We start from the raw sequence: 22,992 nt of genomic DNA, 5'->3' as shown, positions 1-22,992 counted from the left end.
TTAAAAATTACACACTATATTTAATTTGGAAAATTATGGACTCTCTGAACCTTAGATTCTTAATATGCAGAATGAGGATCATTTTTAATTATCTTATGTAAATGTCCCTGGCATAGAGTCAGGCATACTAAATGTTATTTAAGCCATCAAACTAGGTGATTTGAGGTTACCATCAAGGTTGTAAATTACTAAAAAAGGAATACCATGGTACTATTAAAGCATAAGTTTAATAAATAATGAGAAACTATGTCAATATGAATATGCAAAATGACAAAAGGATACATAATTATGTAGACTGCTACCTTTTTTTAAGGAGCAAGTTAAAAATGTATATTGATTCTTTCTTGTATATGCCTTATATAGAAACTCCAAAAGGACATAAAAAACATTACTAACAACAGCTCCACCTGCTCAGGGGTGGGAGACCTCAGAACTGGAGCTGGCAGATGGGGAGGAGTCTTTTTAATGTGTAGCTTTTTCTGTTTTTTTGAACTATGTGAGAAAGTATCACCCATTCAGAAAATTAAATTAAATTTTTGTTGAAAGGATAAGTAGACAGAAGAACTTGATGGGATATTCCTTTTGGTGCCTTTTACCTGTATGTCTTCCCTCCCTCCAATGCACAACTCACTAATCCATGATTAAATTTATTTCATCTTTATAATTATTATGTTTTCAGAAAATCTGCTTTTCTCTTCAAAGATGCTGCAGTTGATGAAGGGGAAGAAGAAGTAATGGTCATTACTCATCCACTCGGTCATCTGTGCTGTGCACCTGACCCCACCTACAGTTCTTGGAAGGGACAATAAAAAGGGGAGAGGTGCCAGTTCCAATTCAGCATTTCAGAGGAACGCATAAACAGGCACCATAATCAGAACTGAGGGATGATTCACTCATTTCCAGGGCTCAATGCACACCCTGCGACCTGGAAGTGACTATCTCCAAAAATCACCCACAGATGATGGAGGGAGAAAATCACTCAGTGGCAGGATCTGAACTGACAAGACCATGCTATAGGGTCTCCTGCATTTATCAGCTTTAGGATGAGCTCTGACTAAACACCAATGGCAAAAATTTCAGGAAGAGTCATAATAACAGCATCTCTAGAAAAGAAAGAAATCACTTGAAAGCTTTAATATTTAATGCATCTTCAGCAGTAAAGCAAAGACCCCAGATGAAAATCATCTGAAATTTTGAGTTTAAAGAAATGGGACTTAATGAGATCACCTCAAATGCAAATCAGTTCCCTGAGGAGCCAAGAATAATACTATTTTGGAAATTTTAAATCCTCCCTTTGCTTCTTCTGTGGCTTCTAGACTCCCCCTTAGGAACCACTCATAGCTGCCTGGCCACGGGTTGCTGTGCTTCACACAGGTTGGTGGTGTGAAGTTCTCCTGGAACAGTTCTGCAGCTTTAGGTCCTGAGACGCACACATTCCACAGCAGGTGATCTGTGTTTAAAGAACCTGACTTTAGCCTACTGCTGAGATACGAGGCTTCTCTGAAGGGACCTCGGACACTAGGAGTTTCCCTGGTGGCTCAGATGGTAAAGAATCCGCCTGCAACACAGGAGACCTGGGTTCAAGCCCTGGGTTGGGAAGATCCTCTGGAGAAAAAGATGGCTACCCACTCCAATATTCTTGCCTGGAGAATTCCATGGACAGAGGAGCCTGACGGGCTATAGTCCATGGGGTCACAAAGAGTCAAACACAACTAAGCAACTTTCACTTTTTACTTTCTGACACTAAACAGTTCAACAGATGACTGATTCATGTCAATGTATGGCAAAAAACCTTCACAATATTGTAAAGTAATTATCTTCCAATTAAAATAAGTAAAATAAAATAATAGAAATAAACTGCCATTTAAACAAAGATGACTTCTAGAGAACTCAGAGTGTTTCTGACCTTCAGGCTTTCATTTACATGTTTTTATTTGACTTAAATGTCCTCAGCAGGGTGACAGACCATCCTAGTTTTCCCAGGACTGAGGCTTTTGGTGGGCCATGGAATTTTCGGTGCTAAAGTTAGGAAAGTCTAGGGAAACCTGGGATGGTAGGTCACCCTACTCCTGAAAGATCTTAAAATGAGTATGTCCAAAACAGACCTCCTCAGCGTTCCCTCCCACCCTCAGCGTGCTCCCCGTCAGTAAATGGACCCACCTCCTTTCCCTTACTCTCTACCACCCAGTGATTCAGCACATCCTTTTGATTCTAGAACCTAAATAGACTGAATGTGTCTGCTTCTTTCCATCTCCACGGTGAACATCCTAGTCCAAGCCACCCATTTCATCTTCCCGTTTCCGCTCTTTTTTCCTATGATTTATTCTGCATACAGCAATCGGAAAGATCTTTAAAGTGTAAATCACACCATGCCACTTTCACACTTAGAACCATTCAACAGCTTCCTGATACTTTCAGTGGCCTGGAAGCTCCTGTGTTATGGACCCTGACCTATCTTTTCCAACTTCATCTCATGCCACCCTGTGCGATAGCACTCAGACCTGAGAATTCCAACCACAGACGAGCTCTTCCTTCACAGGCCACCAGACTTGCAGCTCCATCTATCTAGAATGCTCTTTGCTGCTCTCTTGGCTTGCTGATTCTTTTCCATTAAATGTCACAGGACTTCCTCACCACTCTATATAATACAGAGACCATTCTTATTATTTTCTATCATATCATCTGTTTCTTTGCACAGTACTTATCAAAATCTTTAATGGTTTTATCTATTGAGTTATTCCTTATATCCCAACTCCCAGAAAAACATGAGCGCCATGAAGGCAGTAACCCACATCACTTTACTATCTTGTTAATCTTTTCATTCAGCACATATCACAGCTCATAACACTGATAGGCACTCAGATCTTTTTGCAAATGAATGACTGCCCACCAGTCACCAGGCATCGTCCTTTATTGTCAAAACAACTATATTAATAGGTATTATCTGTATTTTTATCGATGAGGAAGTTGAATATCAGAGAATTCCTTCACTTATCAAGTGTACATAACTAGAAAGTGGCTTCTTCAAGGACTGAGTCCTGCTCTAAGTGTTATAGGTTGCTTTTATAAATGTGGTCAAAGTAACTATAAAATATAGGAAAGACCATCAGAAGCACTAAAGAATGGAAAACCACAGATGTGTCTGAATATGTGTGAGCACGTCATGTGTCTACACACATACACACGGTTATCTACTTATCAAAGGACCATGACAAAGTCTAGAACCTGTGTGGGTAGGAGGAGGAGATACATTGGCTGAGTGAAGATCACTCATCACAACACACTGGTTATTTTTAAGTTGAATGCTATTTCTTAATGACAGAGGTATCCAAGGGCCCATTTCTACTCGTATATCATATGCACCAGTGTAAAGGACTAGTCCAAGGGGATACAATAAGCCTTTTGGGATTTAGCATATGTTGCCATCTTAAGATCTAGACTAGATAATGTAAATACAATAGAACAAGTAAAGCCAGCATTCTCCTCAAGAGGACTTCATTTCAAAGTCTAATATGCTATTCTGTTCATTCATAAATCCATTCACTCTGCAAACACCTGTTCAATACCTACTATGTACAGACACTAAGGATTGTAAGTAATAAACAGCCTAAGCTTTACTCAAGAAGTTGTCAAGTACTGTGAGAGACAGAAAATGGCACACAGAATAGTTAAGAGCTATGTTAGGGTATTATTTAGTTGTTAAGTCATGTCTGACTCTTTTGTGACCCCATGGACTGTAGCCTCTGTCCATGGGATTTCCCAGGCAAGAATAGTTGAGGAGTGGGTTGCCATTTCCTCTTTCAGGGGATCTTCCTGACCAGGGATTGAACCCATGTCTCCTGTATTGGCAGGAAGATTCTTTACCACTGAGCCACCAGGGAAGCCTATGTTATGGTAGCTATAGATTGTTCAAGAAATGAAATACAGCCCCACTACTCAGAGTTCAGACAGAAAGGACTACTAGGAAGGTTCCTTGGCATTAGTAAAATGTGAGCTTAGATATGCAGGAGAGGAGGGACTAACCAGGTAAATACTAATTGGTTTCATCATCTTTTTTTGTAAAATATAATACATCTTTTCTTTGAGCTCATATATCCAAATGTCTAACTGACAACTGTATCTGGGTATCTCCCCAAGATTTCGAAACTAAGATGTCTAAGCTGAAGTCTCTGGAAACCCTACCTCTTTATTCTTATGATATGAAATATTAAACCATATTCACATGGCATTTACTCTCTGTGTCCAAATTTATAAGGATAACATTCATAACAGAGTATGGCTCATTCAAGTAACCCTAACTTGACTACATCTATAAAGACCCTGGGCTTCCCAGGTGGCTCAGTGGTAAAGAATTCACTTGCCAGTGAAAGAGACGCAGGAGACTTGAGTTCAATCCCCAGGTTGGGAAGATCCCCTGGAGGAAGAAATGGTCACCCACTCCAGTATTCTTGCCAGGAAAATCCCTTGGGCAGAGGAGCCTGGTGGGCTACAGTCCATGGGGGCGCGCGCACACACACACACACACACACACACACACAGTAAAATGAGGCTATAATCCTAGTCTTGGGTTCATTTGCTAACTTATCAGGGAAAAGTAAGGGAGAATGAGATATGATATACTCGCTCTCTTGTCTTTACCATTTGTCTTTCATTAATATGCAACACTACAACCTTCAGAATGGCAACACCCAGAACCAGGTGGCAATACCCTAGGTCATAGCTAATAGCCCACTAGGAACGCATCTGACTGAAATTTCAGAGCCAGTCTCACAAAGATGTTTATGTGATACAAACTGGTCAAAACCACGGTCTTATGGGCACCATGTGGAGTGCTGGGGCCCTGTGAAGGCTGGTGAGGTACCTTAGGATCCTCCTGGGAAGGAAGCTGCTCTCTCTTCTCCTTCAGGCAGCTCAGCACAGCATCTGGAGTCTCCTCTCCCGAGGAGCTCGGCTCAGGGCCCATGGCCTCCGGTTTCCCATTCTCTCTGGGGACTGTGGGTTGCTCACAGGGCAGGGTTCTAGGTGGGCCTTTGGGAGCACTCCCTTGCTCTTCCGACAGCTTCAGCTTTAGTTCTAAGAGAAATGTGGTGAGTTACCATGAGCACGCAGACTCACTGGACTAATAAGAGCAGAGAGCCTTTCAGGAATTTCTCCCCTGATGCCGAGTGGAAATGAACAGTGCTGACCATGGCTTTCCACAGGGCAAGGGCAGCCTTAATAACCAAGGCCAGCAGCACACCCCCCCATCAGATGTGAAAATAGAGGGCTCCTGAGGCAAGGATCTCATGGAAGTAGAAGGATCACGAATGGTTTAGATTTCAGAGGAAGAAGACTAGAGGTACTTGGCCCCAAAGTTTTCACCCGTTATCTGCCATAGGACCTGAAATACTACGCTCAAAGATTCCTTTCATAGGGTTTTGAAAGTTGTGCAGTCATGAAGAGCCCCCTGTGGAATTGCAAGGTCTACTGGAAGACCTTACACAAGGCAGTCATCTGAGGATATACAGGAAGGGTAGGGAATGGGAGATAGAGTGCCAGCCCCAACCTGACAGATCTCACAATTTTGTCTAATGCCAATATTTAAAATCCAGAAATCACCATTATTGCAATTTGGCTTTATATGAACCTACATAATTAAAAATAAAAGGGTCACCTTGGACTTATTAGGAAATTCCATTTCAGAATATGCTAGGGGACTGGTCTTTTGAATGAGGCCATTTACATTGATTTCTCAATTACATAGCACATTTTCTTTGTTTGATGTTTGTTTTTTAGTTAGGCTCTGGCGTGGTGTTTAAACACTGCATATTTTATAAACCTGCTACATCACTACAGTTTAATACCACTGAGTTAATTTAATATTCCTTTCCAGTTCTTTATCACCATCCTTCTAGAAATCTGGAAAAGCTCCTATGTCTCTAGGTATTGAAATAAAAATGTAGGAAGAGGAAGAAAGTAATTTTTTATTGGTAAATAACTATAGTCTCTTAAAATGGATTTAAGAGTTAATGAATACTCAGACCACCATCTCCAGAGAGACAGAGGAAGTAGGAGATTGGATTAGGAGGCGAGAGAACCAGTTTTACTCTGAACTCACCACCTTCCATCCATGTCACCGTCCCCTCTCTCTGGACATAAATATCCTCCTTTGTGAAGGTGGGGTATGTGGAATCAGTGACTGCTCAGGCCTCTTCTGTTTCTAACATCCAAGAACCCAATAACCCAAGGAGGTGAACACTCCACATGTTGAAATGTTCTGGCACTGAAGTGAATCATTCAACTTGGGAGGCTGGATTTCCTCAGTCCCTTTCTATGCAGATGTATTCAATGGGATCAAACAATGAAGGGGACCCAGGACTCTATTTTAAGAAAAGGCCTCCAAGCTAGGTGGGAGACAAGGCTAAAGAGGGCCCAGGCAGAAAGAGAATCCAAAACTGCCTGCAGCACATTATCACAATTTTAACTGCTTCCTTCCTTAAAAAAGGAGACTCTCTTGGCTGGCATTTACCTTTGAGCTGTTTACGACCTTTAGCCAAATCATTCATCCATTTCAGGACTTCAGGATTAGATGTCTTGTCACCATGGGAAGGCTGCAAGAGAGAGGAAAATGGGAGGGAAAAATGGGGGTGGAAGGAGGGAAAAGGGAGAGAGGGAGAGAAAAAGAGAGAGAGAAGGAAAAAAAAATGTTAAGCAGCTGAGTCACACAAAGATAGTTCAGGAACATATATAAAGCTGGGAGGGAACTTCAGGCAAGCTATATCCAGCAGATGAAGTTGCGTCTGAGAAATAGAGCAAACATTCCTGACTTCCTCCACTCTTTCATCCTTGCCATAGACTTTGTTTCCAAACATGCCTAGTCATTTTTACACAGTCCTCACCATGCCAGTGCCCCATAAAGTCTACCTCTCAATCACCGTGTAGGCTACCCACACCTGACACCCCATGGCCAGGTCATTCTTTGTATCAGTGTAGAGGGCTGACACAAACCAGCACTTCCTCCCTTGCCTCTGTTCATGGTTTATGACCATCCCTTGTCTAGGGAATACTACAAACTGGAAGCTTTTAGCTCCTATCAGTCACAAGCTCCAAGCTGAAGAAAGGAGACCCCAGGATCTCTAAAACCTTTTAAGTCTGAGAAGTCAGTATGTATGGAAGAATCCTCATCCTCAGATTTCAACTCCTCACTGTTTATAGACTCACTATCCTGCTGGAGTAGCATTAAAGTAAAGATTAACCATATGAGAGTGGACTTGGGCAAATTATTTAGCCTCCCCATGCCCCAATTTCATCAATCAAATGAGGATTTAATAGCATCTTTCTCATAAGTTTTCTATGAAGGATAAATCAGTGAATATGCATGAAACATGATGAGTCTGAAACATGAAACATGATGAATATGCATGAAAAAAAGTTCCAGGCACATGCTAAACACTATAGATGTGTTAGCTAGAATTTAAAATATTATTATTGCTATCATTACTGGCAGAGGTGACAGTAGTAGTAGTGGTGGTGTTACTACCAGATCTTCAAAGGAACAGTAAGCCTTACCAACACACACACATATAGGAGAGTATTAGTAACTAATCATACCTGGATGTGGCAATAAGAATATAGCTTTAATTTTAGAAGAATACGACTCTGTTCATACAAATCATTCACCTTGATTTCTGGATTTCTTTTCAGAGTATAAAAGTGAATTTTCTATAGAAAAGAGAAACAAGGAGAGAAGAACAGCAAACATACCCACTCTGGTAACTTAAACACAGGCTCAAGAAAATTAGTGGTTACTCTGAATTGAGGATATATTAATACAAAGAGCTATACAGGCATGCTCAAGAAGACATTATAAACACTGTAATACTAGCCAGAAATGTGTGCAATGTTAGTGACAAGACTGGCGGCCCTGCTGTAATTCAGTTCAGTTCAGTCGCTCAGTCATGTCCGACTCTTTGCGACCCCATGAATTGCAGCACGCCAGGCCTCTCTGTCCATCACCAACTCCCAGAGTCCATCCAAACCCATGTCCATCGAGTCGGTGATGCCATCCAACCATCTCATCCTCTGTCGTCCCCTTCTCCTCCCACCCCCAATCCTACCCAGCATTAGGGTCTTTTCCAATGAGTCAACCCTTCGCATGAGGTGGCCAAAGTATTGGAGTTTCAGCTTCAACATAATACCTTCCAATGAACACCCAGGATTGATCTCCTTTAGGATGGATTGATTGGATCTCCTTGCAGTCCAAGGGACTCTCAAGAGTCTTCTCCAACACCACAGTTCAAAAGCATCAATTCTTCGGCGCTCAGCTTTCTTCACCGTCCAACTCTCACATCCATACGTGACCACTGGAAAAACCACAGCCTTGACTAGACGGACTTTTGTTGGCAAAGTAATGTCTCTACTTTTAAATATGCTATCTAGGTTGGCCATAACCTTCCTTCCAAGGAGTAAGCGTCTTTTAATTTCATGGCTGCAATCACCATCAGCAGTGATTTTGGAGCCCCAAAGAATAAAGTCTGACACTGTGTCCACTGTTTCCCCATCTATTTCCCATGAAGTGATGGGACCAGATGCCACAATCTTAGTTTTCTGAACGTTGAGCTTTAAGCCAACTTTTTCACTCTCCTCTTTCACCTTCATCAAGAGGCCCTTTAGTTCTTCTTCACTTTCTGCCATAAGGGTGGTGTCATCCGCATATCTGAGGTTATTGATATTTCTCCCGGCAATCTTGATTCCAGCTTGTGTTTCTTCCAGCCCAGCGTTTCTCATGATGTACTCTGCATAGAAGTTAAATAATCAGGGTGACAATATACAGCCTTGACGTACTCCTTTTCCTATTTGGAACCAGTCTGTTGTTCCACGTCCAGTTCTAACTGTTGCTTCCTGACCTGCATACAGGTTTCTCAAGAGACAGGTCAGATGGTCTGGTATTCCCATCTCTTTCAGAATTTTCCACAGTTTATTGTGATCCACACGGTCAAAGGCTTTGGCATAGTCAATAAAGCAGAAATAGATGTTTTTCTGGAACTCTCTTGCTTTTTTGATGATCCAGTGGATATTGGCAATTTGATCTCTGGTTCCTCTGCCTTTTCTAAAACCAGCTTGAACATCTGGAAGTTCACGGTTCACGTATTGCTGAAGCCTGGCTTGGAGAATTTTGAGCATTACTTTACTAGCATGTGAGATGAGTGCAATTGTGCAGTAGTTTGAGCATTCTTTGGCATTGCTTTTCTTTGGGATTGGAACGAAGACTGACCTCTTCCAGTCCTGTGGCCACTGCTGAGTTTTCCATATTTGTTGGCATATCGAGTGCAGCACTTTCACAGCATCACCTTTGAGGATTTGAAATAGCTCAACTGGAATTCCATCACCTCCACTAGCTTTGTTCGTAGTGATGCTTTCTAAGGCCCACTTGACTTCACATTCCAGGATGTCTGGCTCTAGGTGAGTGATCACACCGTCGTGATTATCTGGGTCATGAAGATCTTTTTTGTACAGTTCTTTTGTGTATTCTTGCCACCTCTTCTTAATATCTTCTGCTTCTGTTAGGTCCATACCATTTCTGTCCTTTATCGAGCCTATCTTTGCATGAAATGTTCCTTTGGTATCTCTAATTTTCTTAAAGAGATCTCTAGTCTTTCCCAACCTGTTGTTTTCCTCTATTTCTTTGCACTGATCGCTGAGGAAGGCTTTCTTATCTCTCCTTGCTATTCTTTGGAACTCTGCATTCAGATGGGAATATCTTTCCTTTTCTCCTTTGCTTTTCGCTTCTCTTCTCTTCCCAGCTATCTGTAAGGCCTCCTCAGACAGCCACTTTGCTTTTTTGCATTTCTTTTCCATGCTGTGATTAAGAATCTATTAAATCCATGTAACATCAGCAAGTTGTTGGTGAGACAGAGAGACATGAGGAGAAGACTGTATTCCTTTCAAGTTTGAAGAAAAAAACAGTGCTTCATGTAAGAGGGTCATCAAATATACACAGGATTAGATGTTTTAATTGTGAAACACAAAACATGGTTCTGTCACTTCTATAGAGATGTAAAATCCATACAGTTTAAAATAAAGATGCAGAATAACACTGAGGGAAGATTCCCCTCCCCCCGCCTTCATGGAAACCCAGTGATTTTTTTTTCCTACAGGAGCCCAGAAGGGAGACTCTGGTTTCCAGGGGGGAAGCCCTGGTTTCAGGACCACGGACAGTGACACAGGGACACACCTCCAACGGCTGCTCCTGGTCTACCCACAGTCTGCTAGAATGACCCACTGGACTAATTGCTTGATACAGTGTTAAGTACTCTGGCTGTGGGTAACAGTCTGGTTATGTGAACAGTCAATATTTTACACTTGGTCTCTCAAAATCCTCACAGAACTCTCCACATTGATCTGAAAACACATCCTGTTCTCTGGAACACACCTTTTTTACTGGATATGCTCCACACAGTTAATGCACTCTTTTTGAAATATTATTAAAAACAAAAATCTAAGACCCTAAGCCAAGGACCACCAAAGAAGTACTCTTACACTACTGCAAACAGGACTTAGTAGAAATTTAAGGCTGAATTTTCTGACAAAATATCTAAAAGCCTGAAATCATTTTCTGAAATGAATTTTGTATTTCCCTACTCCTGGGAGAGCTTTCAAAAAAGGTTAAATCAAGCTGAGAAGGATGGCAGCTCTCATATCACATGGAAAGTTTTCATACACAAGCTGTGGATCTTCAAGCCTTCTAACTTCTGGACTAAAACATTTCAGTTTAATAGGCCCCAAGGGCCATATACCACAAACTTAAGTGTAGATGTTGTTCAATGTGATTTAAATGGGGCTCCTAAGTCACATAACTGAGGGTGCTGCTGGACCAGACTTGTGATTTGCCAAACATGCTAGTGGTAAAGAACCCGGCTGTTTATGCAGGAGATGTAAGAGGTGTGGGTTCAATCCCCGGGTCGAGAAGATCCCTTGGAGGAGGGCATGGTAACTCACTCCAGTATTCTTGCCTGGAGATACCATGGACAGAGGAGCCTAGCAGGCTACAGTCCAGAGCATCACAAAGAGTCGGACATGACTGAAGCGACTTAGCACACATAAGACAACTCAAAAGACATCTTACAAAGATTTACAGATCAGGAATGAAAGGACCCATGTTACTGTCTTAGCTGTGATTAATTATTTGCTGTGTGAACCCAGAGAAGTTACTTCCCTTCTCTGAGCCTCAGTTTCTTCAGTGGTCAAACAAGAGAAGACTAACTAATCCTTTCTAATTCTAACATTCTCTAATTCTACTGAAAGTGGACATCTGGCTGAAACAGGTTTTTTCTAGGTCCATGAGTTTAACAATAGTTAAATGTAAAATGTAAAAGTGTAGGAAATAAACACAGCTCTGGACAGGAAGTGAAATAGTTATATTCAACAGAGCAGGATGTATATTGTATCAGGGCATCAGACTAGCATGGAGGGCCAGTAGGAACTTGGACTCAAAAATCAGCAGCAGGTGCTATTAATTCCACAGTCAGGCTGCCAGGAAGGAAAGTCATACACACAGCAACCAATTCAAGTCCAGTGACATGTCAAACCTCTAACCACAGCCTGGCATCCAGACAGGAAGGGTGAGGGGAAGCCCTGTTTCCTGAGACACTGAAGGTTCTGATTACATCAAAGACTTTCTCACACACACACAGAAGTCATGACCAGGAAGACTTCTTTTACTGCTCCCAAATCCATCCATCTGCATGTTTAAATGTGTGGGCAAGTGTCTGCTTTGGCCCTAAAGTTTCTCCAGACAAAGGCAGGAGGTGCCAGGGGAAATTCTTTTCTAAAATAGCCAACTGCTGGGTGACCTGTTATATATACAGACTCACCACAATCTAGAGTCTGTAGCTGCAGGCAGAAAAATCTAGTGGAAAATTAATGTCTATAATTTTCCTTTATTCTTCAATAAGGCAGAGGTTCCCATGGGATAGCCTGTTTGAGTATCATCTAAAACAGATGAAAAAGTTAGTAATATCTAGGATCAGTTACTTCCCTGGTGCTAAAACTGTAAGAAGCAATACATATGGACTCCCTCATTTAATACAAACCTAAGAAGTCACTATTAACTTCACTGCTCAGATGGACAGAATGAGACTCAGAAAAATAAAGTAACAAGACCCAAGTCACAGAGTTCATGAGTGGCTATGCTTGGATTCAAATCCAGATCAGTCGGATTCAAGAACCGCCAGGTAAGAACTATTAACAGGCCCCTGGGGATGGAGGCCCTAACTGTTTCTCTACAGTTTCCAGTACAAGGACATTGCAGATCCAGCAACACTCCAGCAGCAGACAAGGAAAATCAGCTCCTTTCAGGCTATCTGAAATTTTCAAAATGCAGACACTTTAAGAATTTTATTCCACTCCTCAATTGTAAAACCAACTCATCTTTAACCACCCCAAGCCTGAAGTGCTAGAACACAACTGCCTTAAGAAGGTTGTGAGTCCTTTCTGGGTCTCCTGTTCCTTATCTGTGAAATAAAGCCTGTACTTACAATGTGCACAGCACCCTTTTACTACATGAAAGGCCATAAGCAGCTGTGGCTGCCTGACCTCAAGGAAGCAAAGAGTCTTCAGCACCCTGACTGAGGTTGTCTTGAAAGCTAATCTGATTTTTTTTTTTTCCCATCCATTTTGCAAAGCTAAAAATTACTCCTTGCAACCCCTCTTTTAGTGAATTTGCAGCCACTGTGGGAAACACAGGACAGGAAGAAGATGAAAAAGAAATATTACACGCAGCTCCCTCCCGAGAACTTACCCACACTACAGGAACCAGCAGATTGCCTCTGGACCAACTGCTTAGTGAGCCTTTAAATATTCTAAGATGTATGAGACCTTATCCCCTGTTCTCTTTTATTCTAATAACAAGCTGTTCTGGGCCCTTTGCCAAAAACCCAATATCTGTGTGCAATTCTACATAGATATGATTTTTCTCTATGCCATGATCACCATTACAGACAATAAATAAAACTAGCATTGGGACATCAGGACACTTAGCTCTGACTCTATCGCTTCTTACGTAAGAAAAGTTCATAGTTGCAACACTGTCATACCAGCACAAAGGCTGGTGCCTCTCTGAGAGAAAGGATGAGATCAGGGTTTGTCCTTAAGAGTGGCCTGAATAGATGTCACTTGATAGGTGCTCATCCGTCAACCAGAAAGTACGTTATTGTCAAAGAAAACTCTCCCTCATTCTGTTCCACAATTAGAGATTCTATCCTTTGTGCCCTTAATAGGTTCTTGGGTTGTGCTGTGCTTAGTCGCTGTCATGTCCAACTCTTTATGACCCCATGGACTGTAGCCCACCAGGTTCCTCTATCCATGGGATTCTCCAGGCAAGAATACTGGAGTGGGTTGCCATGCCCTTCTCCAGGGGATTTTCCCAACCCAGAGATCAAACCCAGGTCTCCCGCATGGCAGGAGGATTCTTTACCGTCTGAGCCACCAGGTATGCCTAAGAATACTGGAGTGGGTAGCCCATCCCTTCTCCAGGGGATCTTCCTGACCCAGAAATCGAACCAGGGTCTCCTGCATTGCAGGCAGATTCTTTACCAGTTGAGCTACCAGGGAAGCCCTAATAGGTTCTTATCAAAATGCAAATGACTCTATGTTGGATCTGCTTTCTTACCCCAAATACAAATGAGAAACAGTTAAAGAACAAATAAGACCACAATTCAAAATCTTTCCAAATTTGAGTCCTAGGAACACTAATGATAGTAAGGTTCCTCAGGAAAAAAAAAAAAAAAAGAGAGAGAGAAATCAATAATTAAAAATCAGTTTGGAAATAAGAGTTGCAATTTGTTGCTAGGAATTATCTTAGCAGAGATCAGTTGACAGACCCAGGAGGGACTCCACTTATGATAGCTTCTGGGTTGGCCGAGGGGAACTGAGCTGTCCCCAGGCACAGAGGTGTACTCAAAAAGGAAAGACAGACAAGCCCATATACCTCTGACACAATCCACTCATTTCAAATCACAGGGGCCTTACCCGGTACTTCTTTTCTTGTTCAAATTTTTCTTCAAATTTCCTAATTTTCCGCTTGAGGCTCTGGATGTGCTTGGTGAGCTGGGTAATGGTCTGGGGCTCCTTGCCATCACCACAGCTGCACCGGGAAGAACTGCGGAGCCTGCAATGATCCAGGGAGGCAGAGAGTCATTAAAAACACTATTGTATATAAAACAGATAACTAATATGGTCCTGCTGTACAGCATAGGAAACCCTACTTAATACTCTGTAATGGCCTATATGGGAGAATAATCTAAAAAAAGAGTGGATACACCTATATGTATAACTGATTCACTTTACTGTACATCTGAAACTAACACAACACTGTAAATCAACTATACTCCAAGAAAATGTTTTTAAAAAGATATAAATTATAAACAAAACAATTTCACCATGCTAAACAGCAGAAATTAATACAATATTGTAAAGCAACATTCTTCCAATTAAAAAACAAATTAAAAAAACAAAATAATGGTCTTCCAGTAAACACTGCTGCTTGTCTACAAACCCAGCTTCCTGGATTATCAGAGAAGTCCAGAGGCCAGTTCATCATTTGATGAGCCTCCTATGGCAGCATCTGCTGGGTACTGGAGACCCCTGATTCACAGAATTCCATTATAGGCAAATGTTATCAAGGACTTTTGTCTACAAAGGTCAGAATATTAGTCTAGGAAATGCATTTCCTAAATCTTGGAGGATGCCAATTTCAGACTAATGAGATGGCGTTATCCTCAATAAATGGCATGTGTGCTTGGGCTCAGTCTTTTGTGACCCCAAGGACTGTACCCCATTCAAGCTCCTCTGTCCATGGGATTTTCCAGGCAAGAATACTGGAGTGGGTTGCCATTTCCTTTTCCAGGGGATCTTCCTAATCCAGGGATCGAACTTACATCTCCTGCACTGGCAGGTGGATTCTTCACATCTGAGTCACCAGGGATTGAGCCTAGACTAACAATATTTTCAAAAAGGATTCAGATGAGTAGTTAAGTTTTCTTGATATAATAAAGCCGCTGTGAATCTGATAAAAGAAATGGACTCCCTCTCTAGAAAACATGTTTATTTTCTCACCTAACATACTTTAAAATAGTAATAATTTACTAACTCCCTCAAGTCCATGAGTAGACAGTCCATTGAACAAGGTCTGGATAAATTCATGAGTGACAGCAGGAGGTATTAAGGAGAAAGTAGGAATTCCCAGCAAATATATTTAGTCAAGGGAAGATTCATTTTAGCTATGCATCAAAACTACTAATGGAACTTAAAAAAAAAAAAAAAAGGAACATATAGTTTCACATTTTTCTTTGTGGGGGAGCTATTGTAAGCTAGGGAGAAGGCAGTGGCACCCTACTCCGGTACTCTTGTCTGGAAAATCCCATGGACGGAGGAGTCTGGTAGGCTACAGTCCAAGGGGTCGCTAAGAGTTGGACACGACTGAGCGACTTCACTTTCACTTTTCACTTTCATGCATTGGAGAAGGAAATGGCAACCCACTCCAGTATTCTTGCCTGGAGAATACCAGGGACGGGGGAGCCTGGTGGGCTTCCGTCTATGGGGTTGCACAGAGTCGAACATGACTGAAGCGACTTAGCAGCAGCAGCAGCATTGTAAGCTACCACTTTTCTAGAATCTAAGAAGAAATTGAAATGAACAACTTGCCAAGCATTGCCATAATCCATCCATTGAGGCCACTGCTGGACACAGAAATAATACTTAGTGAGCTCACCAAGAATGGTATTTCTGGTATTTGCATGTGCGCATTTCTTAGGATTCTGGTCATTTCATGAAAAACATTCAAACATGTGAGCCATAGGGCATCTTGTGTCTTGAGACCATTTCCTTCTGAGACAAGAAAGCTTCAAACGGCATTCTTAACTAGAAAGTACACTGATTTTTGGCCATGTATGGTTCAGGGCTTGCAGCTGCTTTTGGTAGGCATGTTTGCTCTATTTTGGACACAGACTTCACTGTAGTTTATAAATGGAGTATTTAAAAACTGTATGAAGTGAAGATAAGAACAAGATTTTTTTACATCATAAACTGCTGAGTGCTGGGTGGAGAAGGGGCTGATTCGGGGTCTAAGTTGAATCTCTGGCTTTGGCTGAAGATGGAGCATCGTGGTGACAGCAGTGGATTGTCGCCGTCGGTGATGTGATACAGCAGCCTGCTAGTCTCAACAGAGTGCATGTCTTCTGGTGTGCTGTCTGCTTCATTCTGCCCATCTCTGTTCACAGGCGAAGGGTCTGAGGAAATAAGATAAATCATCACATCTCAGAAATGACAGAGGGCTTGAGACTGTCATGTTCCTAAACAAAGATCATCAACATTCATTATAATGTCTTGCCTTTTGGTCATTTCTTCCTTCTGAGGATATGAAAGCCTTTCAAAATACTGTCATGTTTGTTCTCAAAGAACCTGGACAGAAAATATTACAAGGCCAACACACACCAAAAATGGAAACGCAGATTATTTCGGTCTGAATTACAGCATCAGCATAGTCCAAAACTACAAAAATCCTCTCTTTATTTCATATTATTTACATATGTCAGAGAGTATATTATAAAATGTTAGAGTGAAAAAGAGAAAACAATTATATGGAAATGGAGCAAAAGATGAGGGAGAATAGTTATAACAATTGACAGTGAAGGAAGGGAGAGGAGCCGGTGGGGAGGAAGAGAAAAGAGAAAACAAAGGAAGAAGAGAAGGGTGGAGAATCCCCAGATAGAAAATTACTGAGCACTCCTTAAACATGATGGAGAACTCTGCTTATTTATATGAAATGATGTTCAGAATATGCTAAATGAGAAAACCACACATTTCAGCACAAGATGGTACACATTTCTGTGTACAAATAAACACACTAAATGATCAAAGAAGCTACATAGCAACTACAAACCATGGTGGGATTAGAAACGATTCTAGTTCTTCTCTAAAATTTGACATACCATTTTATTTGGGACAAAAACTAAGAACAAAACCTACTCCAAACCCTCTCCTGGGTGAGGCAATCTCTCTGCCGGAATTCTGTGATCATTCCCCTTTTAAATAAGCTCTTTAGCTCCCGAACCAGGGTCAATGGGGGGGGGGCACCCCTGTGCTAACCAGGTGAGGGGAGAGGGATGTGGGACAGTAGGATGCCAAGTCAGGGTGGCCAAGTTAAGAGTCTTCCATCCTATGGTGCTGTACAGAGCTATTCAAAACAATGTCAGAACCTTCTCAATTTTGCCCAGCAAACAGGTTAGAATAACCCAAGGCTTTCTCCTATTCTGACTTTCCTAAAGAAAGAGGAAAAATACAGCCTTTCTGGGTGAATAAGCGAATCTGAAAATACTGACAATCCACTTTTCCAAAACAAACATTTATCACAATTTAGTACTGGATGAATCTTAGTCGGGTTTAGAATGAATGGCTCATGTTCTCTAGAGCTTGAAATGCAATTTACTTTGTGCAACAAAGGTTGGATTAGGTCCTTGTATGTTTTCAGGCAGCTTCTCCCTTGTTTGGCTGTAGGCTGGGAGGGTGGACAATGCCTCCTATCAGGGCTCTGAAGCTTGCTGACAGCACTTTTGTCAGTGCCTGAGGCTGGTCAGAAATGGATGGGGTGAGGGCTGGGGAAAAGCTGGAGTCGGATGAATGCCAAAGCCAGGCCCACCGGCAGCGTGACTAACACAACTCACCACAGGCGACACCCTTGCTAAGAATAATTTAGCCAGAAAACATTGCCATTTGGAGGAGCCCTAAGGAGTAACATGAATGACAGCATATACTACAATGACCTTCAACATCCACCAAGGAGTGTCTGAGTACCTCACCAAATCCTCTTCTTAAACCATTAGACTCTAAGAAGAAATTCATTTTATTCATGTTACCTATTTCTGGGTAGTATCATTTGGTATTAACGATGAGAAAGAGAAAGATCTTTATCAAGTACCTGGGACCAGCATATTTTTTGATGAAATGGAAAGGATCTTTGGCCTTCAGCTCAGCTGTGGGGCCAGGTAAAAACAAAGAGGCCAGGAGCCTCTCAGTGGTGCCTTATAATGAATGGGGGCACTTGGGGTCCTAGGCATATGACTAACGTCGGGGTGAACAAAGAGCTCAGCCTCTGAAATTCACAGAGACCCAAGATGTGACTTCACAGAACCACAGGCCACTGTGAATGGCTAGTTTTGAACTGTGCTGCAATTGTAACTGTAAATCTCCATGTAAGCAGTATCTGTTTTTTGTGGACACTCGCATAATTTACCTGCACTGCCGTTAACATCACAACCTCTCTTCCCCGCAGATCACCACTGAAGGAGGTGGTGGGCCTGAAAGATCCCAAAGTGACCAGCTGAAAAGTGACAGTCAAAAACTGGTGATCTGGTAGCACCTGAGCTCTCTGTCTAACCATCTAAGTTGAGAAGTGGCTTAACTGAACCTGTGGGCACATGCCTATTGTGCGCATTTGTGGAGACGGGGTCACTGAGCTCCTTGCTCAGAAGAAGCCAGGGTCGTGTCAGTGCTGCCATCCTGGGAACACAGTCCAGGCCTCCACTTGCAGACCTGTCTCCCCAGCAGGGAAAAGCTTATGGCAATATTAAACTTGAGTGGCTTCTGATGGGACCCCAGGAACACGCCTTCCAAAGGAAGGGGCAGCTCGCCAGAGTCCATGCTGTGATGCAGCATGGTTCAGAGGGAGGGTCTGGGAACCAGGAGTGCGGGCTGCTCATACTTTCTTGTGGGGTTCCAGTGTGTTCACTGATTTCTCTCCACATCCTTGTTGGATCATTTGACAGAGCTGTGACAGAAAAGTCAAAGGAGATCTGCTGTATGACATCACGCCTATAGTTAACAACAGTGTATCCCTGACACTTAAAATGTTGTTATGAATGTACATCTCATGTTATGTATATTAGCTCAATAATTTTTTTTTTCCTTTTTGGGTGTTCTAAAATTTCTGTAATGAATACATCTTAATTGTATAGGAAGAAAAAAACAATAAAAGTTAATATAAAAATTTGGGGAAAAAAAGGAAACCTGAGAAGGGAAGTAAGAAACAACCCCCACAGACAGAATAAGAGAGAAGAAAGATTGTGAGTTTGAATCCCAGGTCCTCTACCTGTTAAGAGGCATTTCAGAAAAAAGCGAACATTTTAAAATCTCAGTTTCTTCATCTGTAAAATGGGGAGAATAATGGTGGGTGCCTCTCAAGACTAAGTGAGGAGGAAATGAAAAAAAAAACTATACCCCCTACAAAATTTTTGCCATATCCACATAAACCTATTTTTAATATATATGTATATATTTATGTATGTATATATGTTTATGTTATACATATAATCTTAATTTCTTTTTTACTGAAATATAGTTGATTTACAAGGTTATGTTAGTTTCAGGTGTATAGCAGTGATTCAATTACTCTTTTTCAGATTCTTTCCCATACAGTTTATTAAGAAATATTGAGTACACTTCCCTGTGCTATACAGTAGGTCCTTGATGTTTATCTACATATATAGTATTATGTACATGTTACTTTCAAATTCCTAATTTATCCCTCTCTCTCATTATACATAAGATTATATATTATATATAATCTTAATTACAATCTATAATTTTTTTAAAAATTTCAGCTTCATCTTGGGCAATGAGGGCCAAGAAATCATGAATTTGATGTGCTAGTTACATTTCTTCAACTAATACACATTAAAATAAATTCCTATTAAAACAGTGTTCACCCATGCATCCTTTGTATAGCATATTTAGCAAAACATTGTCATGAGGCAAAGAAACTGCTAAATGTGGTAACCCTGAGAACCATCATTTTTTAACAATTATCAAAATAAGGAATTTGAATATGATCCTCTCTTACTGAGCATCAGCTCCACAAAGAGTCCTTAAAGGGTTAATGTGGGAAATGAGAGCCAGCACCCTCAACATATTGTACCTCCCACCACTTCTTATGTATAAATAAGAATAATAATCATATCTAATAGTTATGCAGTGACTCACTACATAACTCAAACTTCCAGTTAGAGTTTCTGCAAGGATTTAATCTTCACAATAATCACACGAGGCTGGCAGTAATGTGATCTTCATTTTACATTCAGGAGGGAAGGTGGTATGACTCTGCAAGCTCCAGTCAGTGTGAGGGAATCTGACCAGTGCCTGAGGCAGAAGACTCCACGTCTCCGACCCTGCAGGCCAGAGAGAATTTCCGGCAGCCTGCTCACTGAGCAGTAGGGGCCACAATGGAAACAAGTCATTATCATCAGGTGTGAAGACCAGAGCCCACTTCTGAGCTGGCTGCAACCCCTGGCAGGAACAGATGCTATTTATAGCTGCTATATGAATCAGATTTTTAAAATATATTTTTCCAATGTGAATTCTTAAGTGATTCAAACGTAAATCAACTATATTTCAATAAAAGGTTTAATTATAAAGTAAATAAATAAAGTGATTTAAGATTTAAATAAATCTGTCTGTACCCCCTTGAGACAGACTGCTGAGATCTGAGTCACAAATTACTCCTAGGCTTGTGGATTTGTTAATTCGTGCTTCTGGGTTTGCCCATCCTGGTGGGCCCATAGGTAGCACTGAGATACATCGCAAAATGACAAACATCAGGCTTCAATGGTATTAAAAACTAAATAAGCCAGAAACACGTACGTGATTCTAATGAGGCTCAAGCATCAGAGTTCTTGGCCAGCCTCAACACGAAAAGGGCCGCCGAAACACAACCAAGAAACAAACTCAAAATATCTGATGGATACACAATGGATTCAGTTACAGAATGTGTTGAATTTAAGTGGCTAAATACACTGAGAGCTTGAAGTCATCCCAAGACCTAAGCCTAGGGAAATAGATGAGCTTGTCTGCTCAGACCACTGAAAGGGAAGCAGTATCTCCAAGGTGAGGATAGGTGGGTAAAAGTAAGGACAGATGAAGACATATTCTGGGTGAATGAAGCTGATAAGCTACCAAATGGCATGAGGTTGGCACTCTTAGCATGATTTTATGTGCCAGCTTCTGTAGACAGCTACCGGAAACATCAGGGAGCTAGAGGGGTGAGGAATTTGTCACGGTGGAAGCAAGGCTGGGCTCATGGCAAGCACCCTGCAGACCCCAAGGGGCAGTTCACCATTATGGCTAAAAACATTGGCTACAGTTTCATAAACACCTAGATCAAGTCGATTCTTTGACAGATGTGTGACTTGGGATACATTATTCAATCTTTCTCAATCTCAGTTTCTCCATTCCATCTTTTTCAAGTGAAAATGACGTCAGTATCTACCTCATAAACTGTTGGAAGGTGTCAGGGAACATTTAACAGGAGGCTTCCTGTGTGCTGTTTCCTCTGTTCCTTATTAATTCCTGAATATTCAGGAAGTTAGAGGAGTGGTAAGCCGTTCCTGGGACTGAGGAATGCATGCATTTTCTTCCTTAGTTTTTCCTTACAGTGAAAAGTAACTATTTACGACCCTCTTCCTTTTTATGAACCATTTGGTAAAAGTGATTATTTACAACCCTCTTTCTTTGATATGGATTGTCTTCTAGCTTTATGATTTGTTTCCTTGGTAATTTGTAAGTCTGGTCTTGTGATCCTTATCTTTTCTGAAAAGATACCTTGCAAAACAGTATACATACTCTCACTATGTTGAATAAAGCACCGTTGTTCCAACAGAGCTTGGGTCCCCGTGTCTTTCTTTTTCTTTCTTTTTCTCTCTCTCTCTTCCTCAGGCTAACTCTCTGGAGTGCAGAAACTTGCTGAGCTCACTTTTTTGCCCAGGCATTCAAGACCTCCTCGAGAGGGTGCCCTGTGCCTACATGAAGCAGCGCAAACCTCATGTCAGAGGTTTTACTGGTTCTCTGCACAAACCAGGGAATATCAGCCTCTTTCTCTCTTTTACTTTCTTATCATCAACTCCAGACCACCAGGTTCTGGTCCATTAAAGGACCCCAACAGGAAGGATTTTTAAAAACATAAGGAACCTCAAGTGCTTTGTATAGTGCCTAGGGAAGGGGGCATAATAACTCATCAATGACACAGAACTCATAAATGACAGTTGTTATTGGAATTTACAATGGTATCTTTGACCTAGTTAGGAAACTGAAGAGGGGAGCCAGAGGGCAAATGAGTTTGGTTCTGAATGCACTGAGTCAGAAGGCACTTTTGATCATCCAGGGGGAGGTGCCCAGCAGGCCCTATACAAGTGTAGGGAAGAGCTCAGGAGACATACTCTAACTGGGTCTGATCTCAGTATGTACTTCATCATTTACACCCTGCTTCTGGAGTAGGGGGCGGGGTAGTGAGCATCATTTTTATTTTGAAGGAGCCAATTACTGACTTCAATTCCAGTGAACCACCAGTAGATTTGGGCACTGCATCAGCTGATCAATGAGAAATTCCAAAATCCTTCCTGAAAACCAGAAAATTACATTGATCAAGAAGCCTCAGCTCAGATCTAAACTTATTCCTTGCCTCTGCATTTTTGGTTGCAACTTCCTAGTTAAATTTTCATCAGTTAAAACTGAAAAGAAGCATGCACCCCAGTGTTCATTGCAGCACTTGGGATACATTTATAATAGCCAGAACATGAAAGCAACCTAAAGGTCCATTGGCAGAGGAATGAATAGGAAGATATAGTACATATATACAATGGAATATTACTCAGCCATAAAAAGATTGAAGTAATGCCATTTATAGCAACATGGATGGACCTAGAGATTGTCATACTCTCAGAAAGACAAATATCGTATGATATTGCTTATATGGAATCTAAAAGACTGATACAAATGAACTTATTTACAAGACAAAATAGTCTCACAGATGTAGAAAACAAAACTAAGGGGGGAAAAAGGGGAGGGATAAATTGTGAGACTGGAATGAACATATACATATTACTATATAAAAAAATGTGCTTAGTCACTTCAATCATGTCTGACTCTTTGCGACCCTATGGACTATGGTCCACCAGGCTCCTTTGTCCA

The 22,992-nt window shown here is 41.4% G+C and overlaps 1 protein-coding gene across 10 annotated transcripts in view; it reads right to left on the bottom strand.

Moving 5' to 3' along the window:
* The window catches only part of FAM13C (family with sequence similarity 13 member C), a 151,433-nt gene that overhangs the window by 17,019 nt on the left and 111,422 nt on the right, over positions 1 to 22,992 (bottom strand). For all 10 annotated transcript variants that reach the window (XM_081569119.1, XM_081569123.1, XM_081569118.1 and 7 more), the window contains 4 exons: positions 16,055 to 16,265; positions 14,008 to 14,146; positions 6,509 to 6,590; positions 4,862 to 5,073 (listed from right to left, as the gene is read on the bottom strand). In XM_081569119.1, coding sequence (XP_081425245.1) covers positions 4,862 to 5,073; positions 6,509 to 6,590; positions 14,008 to 14,146; positions 16,055 to 16,265 — 644 coding nt within the window. The remainder of the gene's footprint in view (positions 1 to 4,861; positions 5,074 to 6,508; positions 6,591 to 14,007; positions 14,147 to 16,054; positions 16,266 to 22,992) is intronic.

This window comes from Giraffa tippelskirchi, chromosome 2, assembly GCF_054371585.1.
Source record: "Giraffa tippelskirchi isolate mGirTip1 chromosome 2, T2T-mGirTip1v1.2.pri, whole genome shotgun sequence".
Taxonomy (NCBI): Eukaryota; Metazoa; Chordata; class Mammalia; order Artiodactyla; family Giraffidae; genus Giraffa; species Giraffa tippelskirchi.
Note: the sequence above shows the minus strand (reverse complement) of the source record. Positions and strands in the feature narration are given on the sequence as shown.